This window comes from Siniperca chuatsi, linkage group LG20 (assembly GCF_020085105.1).
Source record: "Siniperca chuatsi isolate FFG_IHB_CAS linkage group LG20, ASM2008510v1, whole genome shotgun sequence".
Classification (NCBI taxonomy): domain Eukaryota; kingdom Metazoa; phylum Chordata; class Actinopteri; order Centrarchiformes; family Sinipercidae; genus Siniperca; species Siniperca chuatsi.
Window position 1 is genome coordinate 15424720 of NC_058061.1, and position 10549 is coordinate 15435268.

Sequence of the window (10549 nt, forward strand, 5' to 3'; positions counted from 1 at the left end):
CATTGATGAGACAGCATATGTCAGTGTGACCTTGTGCCTGATGTGTAAACATGCATGGTCATTGACAAAAAGGAACAATTCCCTTTTCAGGAAAGTGGGTTTCTTTTTATTAAAAAATCAAAAAACACAAAAATGTGCAGTAGTTTTTAAAATAAGATTCATACAAACATAATCAGTTACATTCACACATTTATTTAAGCGGTCTCTAAACTCTGTTATGGAGATCATTTTAAGAATAGTTTTTGGACTATTGAAATGTGTGTTTATATAGGTTTGTATCTGTCTGAGATTTTTAGTTAGTGCTATGTAATGTAGGCTTAATAAAGTACTTTCAGTAGAGGTCAGCAGACCTGCATTAAAACAGAAGTTGCCTCAGCTGTCAACAAAAAGAGGACTGAGGGATACAAAAGCTTTGTTATCAAAAATAAATTAAATATTCCATATTTCAATTCCATAAATAAATATATACATATAAATAGATACAAATAATACTATAAATAATAATAAATACATGCCATAATAAAAAAGTGTCAGGATTGGGTACGTTTGGAGCCAAAAGCAGTCCCAGTATGGCACCTATTGGTCAGCTCTCTGTCTCCCCCTCATTGCTCTGGTCCAGACTCCTGAGGCAGCGGACCACGTCCTGCCCAAAGGACTGGAGCTGCACCAGAGTCAGGTGTGCTGCCACCTGAACCTCATATTCCCCTGGTATACGTAAGGCCACAGGCGTTGGTGTGGGCTGCACCACAGACTCTGTTTGGACTATTTTCAGCATCTGCAAGGCACACAAACCACATCATAAAGGTGCCTAAAAATAAGGATAATTTAAGAAAACTGTGATTTAGAAGAATTCCACTACCTTATTGATCTGAATGACAAGGTCTCTGATGTCAGCCAGTAGCCCAGTCACTTTGTCTTTGTTTTCCAGGCGAGGAGAGACAGAGCTCAGTAAGGCCCGGTGCAGCTGAAGACCCTCAGACATATGTCTCAAACTGGTCTCCTGATAGGAAGGAATACCAGCAAACTGGTCATGTTGTCTGTTTTTTTTGTTTTTTTTTATCCTCGTTTAATTTTCAGAATTATTCCCGTAGAAGATTCTTACCAAACTGAAATTTTTGGACACAACTCTGAGTACAGGAGCAGAGGGGATGCCAATGTTGGACGCCATTATCACAAGCTTCGAATTTTCCGAGGAATTGAGTTGTAGGGTCTGTGGGAGAGACATAACATAGAGATGTTATGGATAGATTGCAGCTTAGCATGCAACACATTACCTTGATATGTGCTTGTAGGCCTGTTAACCTGCAAAATACTAAATCTTTCATGAAACAACAGTGGTGGCAGAAGTACTCAGATCCTTTACTTAAGTAAAAAATAGTAATACCACAATGTAATGATTCTCCATTATGTATAAGTAAAAGTCATGCATTAAAAATTGATATATAATTATTATCAGCTAAATGTACTTTAGGTATCAAAAGAAAAGGTACTCATTGTGTAGCATGGCCCCTGTCAGTGTTATATTATTGGATTATTATTACTGATGCATTTACTTGTAAGCAGCAAAGTTATATTTGTTGATGTAGAGCTAATTTTAACTACTTTATTTACTTTTGGAAAGTTTAATCTGGATGATGCATAGTGTTTTATAAGATCATTATAGGCTTTGTATGTACTGCATGTCTAACCTGTAAAGTAACTAGTAATGAATTAAATGAATGTAACATTGTACATGTAGTACAAGTCTAAAGTAGCCTAAAATAGAAATACCCAAGTACAAGTACTTCAAAATTGTACAGTACTTGCAAATGAGTAAAAACTACATGTTAGAGATAACTAACTTAGTTACTTTCCACCACTGTGAAAAAAGCATAAAAGCATGTAAAGTTTTGGCATGCTTAATGCTGGAAATAAATCCTCAGACTTTTTGAGCTTGATGCTAGTTCCTTTTAGCAGTTCACTTGTTTCATTACTTCTTAAACTCAGTGAATATTGGTCCTGTAATGGCTACAAATAGTACTAGCCTATAACTAATAGCTAATAATTCATCACATTTATTTACTTCATTTACAACTTCTCAAATATATAATGCACAGTGAATGCTGCATAGCTAATAATTTAGTAATAAATTAACACATTTTCAGAAATTAACTCAATAAACAGCCTTTCAGACCAATAACAGAGAGAACACAATGCTGACTATCAGGCTCAATCTTGCAGGCAGATGAATCTCCCGCAGCAGCCTTAAAGCTCTATGTAAAACTTTAAATCAAAAGAAACACTGCGCCACCATGACGCATCTGCTATATCTCACCTCTATGTGAATGCAGGATTTGTGCGTGTCGGGAATGGAGAGCAGGATCTTTTTTATTAAGCTGCGGCTCCTGTGTATGATCTCCTCAGACCCCGGATCCTCAACAAGTGTGTTTCTCCCCGACAGGGGTGCGCTGCGGGCGAAGGTGGCCATGTAGCATGGAAGTGCGAAAACTGCAAGAGGAGAAAAATCAAAACCGTCACCGTCGAGGCATCAAAACAATCCCCTTTATACATCCAGCACAACGCGTGTGCGTGTGTGTGACAGAAGAAAGCCTGGCTCTCTCTCTCAGCCGCTCCTCTGTGCTGCAGCAGTGGGCATGACTCCCCGCAGGCTGAATTGCTGCATTAGTTAAGAATAGTCACTGTAATGTGAAACCCAAGCCAAAAGTAACGACGACAGTAGCGACATAGCGATTATGACAGTTTGAGCAGATGTAAAAACAGCAGCAGACGTAAACTTATAATAAATACGCTATTTACTCCTTAAAACAGGTCCAAATGCTTTAAAATTAATTTTGCAATAATACCAGTTAATTAATGCTGATAGATGGTCCAAAGGTTGATCCTGAAAGTTGTAGCTCTCTGCTGTGTCTGAGAAAGAAGAGAAAGCAGCATTATACAAGCATTACCTCACTACTATAGCCTACTCACCAATCAGAATGTTCATGGCCTCTGGTGAGAAATGCTTTAAGTATTGACCTCAAGTGAACACTATCCATTACTTCTAGTACACTAATAGTCATATATATAGCAGGTCCATGTAGAGGGATTTCCCATCATTTGTTCATCTGAAGAAGTCTCATTATGAGTGACAGGCGATTTCCATGAAATAAACACATTTAAATTCAAAGCCCTGTCATTGTTTTAGAAGCCTAACTTACTTGTATGCAAATTGCAGAAGTGATAATGGTTATATTTAGCCTAAGCACAATATTGGATTTTCTGTTAATTAATTTAACAATCTGGGTCTCAAAATAACAGTAAACTTTATTTTTTATATCAATCCCTTAAACAAAATCTGCCACAAATTACTTATTAACAGTATTATTATTATTACTAACATAACATAAAACGAAAATAGTAAAACAAAGATTAACTTATGGAATTAATGAAAAATAGGTTACAGAAAGATGTACCAGAAGGATAAAATAACAAACAAATTAATATAAAAGAGTGAAAGTAGTAGTTTCAGTGTAAGCCTCCAAAGTAACACAACTCAAGACTTTTATTTTGGGAACAGGTATTCCTTCATTTCTGATTTTTTATATTGATGTAACACAGCTTGTAGTTTAAATATGAGTCTAGCCAGTTACACAAAACTCAAAGTCATATATACACAGAGACCTGGAGGAAACAGGCATTTCCTCTGACAGCAGTTAGAGGGGAAATGGAAATAGGAAGTGCTTAAATGCTTTAATCACAATGTCCTCTGCAATCTAGGATTTTTGGAAAGAATGTTTTGTTTTATTTTCTTATGACGTCTGTGGTCATCCTGAGTGTTTTTGGCTCACCGCGATTCTTCTATGGAGAATGACTTGTCAGAAGCCTTGCCAGACTTGTGGCTTTAGCCTTGCCATTAATAGATTGGAAAATTTTACATCTTATAGAAATCAGAAATAGTCGTGATAAACAATATGATGGGAGTGGAAACAACTGAAGTACACACACAGCTGTATTGCCCTGTCTGTAAACAACTGCCCACTGACAAACCTCAAAAAAGATTATTATGACAATAATAACTGCAGCAATTAGAAAGGTCTAAGTTAAGTCTTACCTGAAGCATCCTTGATCCACACAGATGTCCACTGATTCCAGGATGGTGAGTTCATCAGACTTGTAATTATGCTATGAATAGTATGGTAAACGAGAAAATAACAAGGCTTTACAGATACAAGAGCGCTATCTGGTGGAATTATGTGTTTTACAAAATACACCTCAGCTGTGTGGTTACACTCTGCAAAAAGTGTTATGCTTGCATTTCATTCACAAATCTCACAAATTTCAAAGTGCAGTGAAAAACAACAGTCACTAAGGTGAACATAAATTGCTGGAGAAATTTAAAAACAGTGGTTTAACACTAATTTATTTCATACAAATGGGATTTCAGTTCATCCTTCCCTTAAAGGAATAGTTCGACATTATGAGAAATACTCCCATTTAATTTTTTGCCGAGAGTTAGATGAGAAGATTGGTACAACTCTTGAGTTTGTACGCTAAATATGAAGCTACCGCCAGGAGAGGGTTAGGTTAGGTTAGGTTAGCTTAGCTTAGCTTAGCTTAGCTTAGCGTAAAGACTGGAACAACTAGCCTGACTCTGTCCAAAGGTAAAAAAATTGGCCTACCAATACCTGCAAAGCTCAATAATTAGCACGTTATACTTTGTTTAATTCGTACAAAAACTGAAGTTGTAGCTGTGAGGTTTCCAGGCAAGCAATGGAGACTCCAGGAGGTCACTGCCCCCAGCCAAGAAATATATATATATATATATATATATACCCGTGCATGACTCCCCGTAAAACCACGTGTCATTTTTACACTTCCGTTTCTGTACAGAATAAATTAATTAGTGAACTTCAGAGGTGCTGGTAGCCTTATATCTTTTACATTTAGACAGAGCCGGGCTAGCTGTTTCACCCTATTTCCAGTCTTTATGCTAAGATAAGCTAACTGGCTGCTGGCTCCAGCTACATATTTACCGCACAGACATGAGAGTGGTATCTATCGTCCCACTTAACTCTTTGCAAGAAAGTGAATAAGCGTATTTCCCAAATTGTCAAACCACTATTCATTTTACCACCTGAAATTATCCATTAAATCCTCATTTCAAAATTGTAAACTCCAGACGTATAACATTGTGGTGAGAGTTATGTAATCACCTCATAGGTCAATCTTGTGCCTCCATTGTAGCAGATCGGTTTGCTTCATGCTCTGACACGAGGCCCCTTGATCAGTCAGTGTAGCTATGTTACATCTGGCCATGCATGATAGGTTGTGAAGGGAAGCCGTCAAATCTGATCCCTGAAATCTACACTGGTCTGATCTCCAATCAATCCTGCCCATGAAAGGAGGGCATTATTCACTGCCGAGGCCTCGCTCCATGGCCCGGTCAGCGACCCAGTTGAAAACATTATTTGGTTCTAGCGGTGGAACAATGTGGTAGATTGCCTTTGGCTGGGCAAAAGGAAAGACTGCACAGGCATGTCCTGCCTTTTTAACCCTTGAACACAAGCACTCTGATGCTTTATTTCATCCATAACACAGTGTCGACTTTTTATCTCCTTCTTACAACGCTATCATTACAACAAGTGGAAAGATATCTGGTGCATGATTTACATTAGATTTAGTATGCTATGTTTGTAGTCCATGAAAGCCTTGCGGTATTAATAGTAATTTAAAATAAGGTTCTGCAGTGATGAACAATGATTGGCTCTTCAACAGGCATTTAAAAGATGAACCCACAGGTCAATCTGGATGGACTGAAGAGGTCAAAAGGAGTTTTAAGATGGCAGGCAAGGAGAGTATCCACAATGAAAACAGAAAAGGGTTTTACATCACACACATTTACACTCACCTCTTAAATCTCATATTTTTGTGACATACAGCTTCTTTTTCATGTTGGATTACTCAGGTAGCCATAAAAGAACCTGGGTTTAGAGAGCCCAAAGATGGCCATAAAATGACTCAGTATTTAACATGTTAAAGGAAACAGGTTTTAGGGTTAATCCTGGGTCCTGGGACCATGTCTCAGTTTCACAAAAGGTGTCGATATCAAATGTTTTCTGCTTTTGAAACATAAATATTGTTCATCTACAAAGATCTTAGTAGATAAGTAACTGCCTTCTAACTTTTTTAAACTAAAAACATTTGGACGAAAGGAACTGGCACTAACTCAGCTTAACATTAGCACTAGTGTTCATGCAGAACATCAGTCCTGTGAACAGAAACATTTGCCTTCTTATGCTGAAATACCATATGTGTCTCCATTTGACAAACACTAAATTCTACAAAATAAAATGTATATCAGAAACTGCTTAAGAGGGGAGTTTGAGATAATATGCGCTATTTATGGGTCAGATCCAAAGACAAGTTGTTGTGGTTACATGATAAGACTGATAAGACTGTCCAGGATAGATCTCTTTTGAAACCAGGTTTTCATTATCGATTGTGTAATTTCACGCGCAGTGAGAGTTAAGCTGAGCTGTTCTGTTGCTCGGGAAATGACAGAACCAAGGAATTGCAAAATGTGTTTTACATGGAATGTGAGTCCAATTGAGAGGATAGATGTTGAAACCTGGTCTTCCCCAGAGGCAGGAGGTTTAGACAGGAACGGATGTTGCTCAGGAAATGATTTCACAGCAGACATGACATGATGTGTAATTCCATAAAAATTCTGACTCAGATACAAGACACCTTCATCAGCTGAATTTGACATATAAGTACATCTCTCATTTGTAATCTTATGATGGAAATGTATACAGGTTGAAACATTTAATGATAAATCATCCATGTATTCTTTATGTCCCTGGTTTCACAAAAGATGTTCAATCCCTGAGAGTATATCCAGACTGAGAATCTTGACCTACATTAAATTTATACTACTTACTACTACTTAGCAGGTCACATGTAGATGTAGATTTATTGTCCACAGGGCAATTTTAAACATACATATCCATGTACTGTGCAGTAGTTATTTATACATATGCCATGTTGTATATAATGTTCATTAAACCCGTCAGTACTCACATTTCAGCTGTTTCACCTCCTGTGTTTTAGCTATGCATAGTATATTCATGTATACCAGTCATCACTCATTCATATGTCTATAGTACAATTGTAATAGCCATTTACTGTGTAATAGCTGTATAAGTAACCACCTGTATTTGATGTATGCCATTTCAACATTACATTTTGACATTCTATTATAATATGATACATGCTGTATAGTAATAAAAAATGATTTATGGGGATTTATGAGATCACTGAAAATACTGTTACATTGATTAGTATGCTATGGGGGTAACTGCCACACCAGCAAAGTGATTGTAATTTATTAAATATTTTGTTAGTGTAATTTGATTATTTGCAATTTTGTTGTACCACTAAAACACAATAAAAATTGAAGTGGCAAGGGCAAGTTATTCCTGCATTTTTTATCTAATCTTGAGGCCCTGTTTTATAGATGGGCTCTGTGTCAATTCTAGTTTAATACCTTATTATATATTTCAGTCGGTAACATGCTTACATGATACACATTCTTAAACAAATTTGAGTTTAATCAAATTTTCACAAACTAACTTACAGCAAACCTGAGGCAGCTAGTATTCAGGTTGATTTCTGGACTCCAGGCAAAATGGGTTGGCGGAACAGGTGAGTGGAGGTCTCAACAGGGACCCAAAGCTCTTTTGTCCCCAGGGCCCACTAGTGGCTTAATCTGGCCCTGCTGTTAACAAATGCCCTTATTATAAAACACTACTGTTTGCTGCTATGGCTGTGTTTTTGGTTCTGTATGCTTCTAGTGTGCACTGTGTGTTGTTGCTGATGTACATTCCTTAAAAGTACAAAAGCATATTTGACTAATAAATGCTAATCTTAATGTGAAAACATTAAGATAAAGGCATTTATTTTCATCACACTTACACACTTTCCACGACAGGGGGAGCTGTGTAATACAAAATGAAGCTGGGACCTCGAAACAGTGTTTTCTCCTTAGACAGCTCTGATCATCTGTCTTTTGTCTCTGGATCACCCCCTCAGACCATCTCAGAATATTGACACTCACCCAAAGGATGTCGATGTCACTCTCCTGAGATACATCATATTAGGTGTCACTTACCTTTTTTGGCTAAAAGAGGAAATCAGGTGCCCACACAGGCCCTCACTGGGAGATCCCATGTGATCTCCGAGCCTGGAAACATTTTCACCTGCAACCCAATCCCAAACAGGGCTGCGCTCTGTAGGATTGGATGCGTCACCTTATCCCCCACTTTGTGTCCCATTACCCAGCAGTTGTAATGCTCACACCAGTGTAACGTGTCTAAGGTAGCAGGCGGGCAAGCTGAGCTGGCCTGAAATTTAAATTAACCTCAGCAACATTTATGTGTGCTGGGGAACAGAGGTGTTACATTACCAGTACCCTTACTCCCGCCATGCACACACACCTGTCGTACATACAGGTGAACAAAAGACATGCATTAGCTGAAAGAAATACAGAGTCACACATGTCTGTTACTAGTTTTATGTTTATCTGCTCTAGCGGTGAGCCTCCCTTAACAGTGGCTGGTTTCAAAGCCTGCGTGAGAGTCTGTTATCAGAGGAAAGAGGGAAGGAGGGAGCTGTGTGTGTGTGTGTGTGTGTGTGTGTGTGTGTGTGTGTGTGTGTGGCAGGAAATGTCAGAGAAAGGCTTACCATCTATTTTTCAGTACTGTTGAACCTCCTGCTCGTCATGGGAGGCTGTACCTGGGCTTCCTTAAGATTAACTCTGTCAAGATCAATATCATTGTTTTCTGTAAAACAAACTCAGCCTGTTAATAGAAACTATGGAGCATGGATACTGTTAAAGGTGGGGTATGCAATTCTGGAGAAATCCAATACCATGACAAATACCATGATATAGAGCAAACAGCGACACAACAAGTAATGTAACTAATGTTAGCTAGGTTGTGGGTTAACAAACTGTCCCTACAGTTGCTGCTGTGAAGCTAACAGCCAGAGAAGACGAGATGTTTCCCAGAGCCAGCAGACCAGTTCCAGACAGCGATACTCACAATTGTCCTGCTGCTATAGCTAACATCACAACAACAGCATATCTTGGCAAACTAGAAAGTAAGCTGAACGTCTGTGGGCAAGTAAATTAAAATTACCTGGCACACAAATCATGGCTGGAATGGCTGGAATAGTGTTGAGTTGCTCAGTCCGAGCCACTTTGTTTGTTTCCCATTTACAGAGCCAGGGCTGTGTCCAAACAACAGAAATAAGAAGCTACAGCTAGCAGCCGCTTAGCTTAGTTTAGCATAAAGACTCGAAACAGGGAGACAGCTAGCCTGACTCTATTGAAAGGTAGCAAAATCCACCTACCAGCATGGCTAAAGCTCACTAATTAATTACTAATTAATATTATATATTAGGACAGATTAAACAAACGCGATGTAACGTGTTAGTTAGTGAGCTTTAGAGGTGCTGGTAGGTGGGTTTTGTTACCTTTGGAAAGAGCCAGGCTTGCAGTTTTCTCTTGATTCCAGTCCTTATGCTAACATAAGCTAACCGGCTGCTGGCTGTAGTTAGACATTTGTGGTACATACTTGAGAGTGATATTAATCATCTTGTCTAACTCTCTGCAAGAAATAGAATGATGAATGATTCCCATGATGTCAAACTATTCCTTTAAAGACTGAGTGCTGCCTTTGAGAAAGAGGCAGTTTGAGGATGAGGTGGAACTGACTTTGGCTGCCACTGTGAGCACTCTGGACCCTAACTGAGCAGCCTAAGGGCATTTGGAAAGTGCTTTACCCAAGCAAGGGTAAGGCAGGCAGCAGAGAAGGGGGCAGCTGATCCCCTGTGGCATTCTCCCTTAATTTCTCCTCTAGAACTGGGTCACACAAGATGATGGGTGCATTCCCAGACTTTGTGCACAGTGTTTTTATAGCCATCATAAATCATTTAGTGGTCTTGCTCTGCTCTAGAGGCATTTGTGTGTCTGACACAGGGAAATCCTTGTTGACAAACCATCAAATTTCATTATTCAAGACTGCACTGGGTTACCTTGCTCTGTGGAAAAGAAAAGAGCATATCTTAGAGCACAGTCTGATGTGGATTAAATTATGTCTCCACTCAAACACATTTCCCTTTTTGTGGTCTCAGGTTGTATTGACAATTTGTTTAGAGGAGACACAAAAGCACCTTCCTCTTTGCCACGGTCTGGTGAAATAGGAGATTCACATCCCTGGCATCTCTTTCAAATGGACCAGCAGGTCATGGCCCCATAAATGTTATTTGGAAAACCCATGGGAGTGACCACATCAGACAGTATGACTCCCAGAGGCATCTTGTGTGATTATTAAAGGCATGAGAGATAATGAAAAACAGCACAGAGGAAGAGGCTCTGTCTAGATGACTGGGTATGATCATGAAGGACTCCTCTGTGTTCTCTTATTTACACTGGGTGAAGAGGTGAGGTGTTTGCTGAAAGGCTTTTCCTACCAGAATATGAAAAACTTGTCCCTGTTTAAATTATAAA

The 10549-nt window shown here is 38.8% G+C and overlaps 1 protein-coding gene across 3 annotated transcripts; it reads right to left on the reverse strand.

Moving 5' to 3' along the window:
* Positions 1 to 40: 40 nt before the first annotated feature.
* On the reverse strand, positions 41 to 4107 carry csf3a (colony stimulating factor 3 (granulocyte) a). Of its 3 annotated transcripts, XM_044179702.1 has the most exons (6): positions 4091 to 4107; positions 2844 to 2907; positions 2315 to 2487; positions 1103 to 1210; positions 860 to 1000; positions 45 to 775 (listed from the first exon to the last, which is right to left on the reverse strand). In XM_044179702.1, exons 3-6 carry the CDS (start codon positions 2465 to 2467, stop codon positions 584 to 586), a joined length of 594 nt encoding a protein of 197 aa, XP_044035637.1. In that variant the 5' UTR covers positions 2468 to 2487; positions 2844 to 2907; positions 4091 to 4107; the 3' UTR covers positions 45 to 583. The 3 variants fall into 3 exon arrangements, with proteins under 3 accessions (XP_044035636.1, XP_044035637.1, XP_044035639.1); XM_044179701.1 differs by lacking the exons at positions 2844 to 2907; positions 4091 to 4107 and adding an exon at positions 2968 to 3045 and having other exon boundaries at positions 41 to 775; XM_044179704.1 differs by lacking the exon at positions 4091 to 4107 and having other exon boundaries at positions 46 to 775; positions 2844 to 2983.
* Between the last annotated feature and the right edge of the window lie 6442 nt (positions 4108 to 10549).

Excerpts from the sequence above, each read along its gene's own strand:
- csf3a (XM_044179701.1), bottom strand. Across the intron at positions 1,211-2,314 it reads AATCCTGCATTCACATAGAG|ACCCTACAACTCAATTCCTC; the intron begins GTGAGATATAGC and ends TCTCTCCCACAG. Across the intron at positions 776-859 it reads TTGTCATTCAGATCAATAAG|ATGCTGAAAATAGTCCAAAC; the intron begins GTAGTGGAATTC and ends TGTGCCTTGCAG.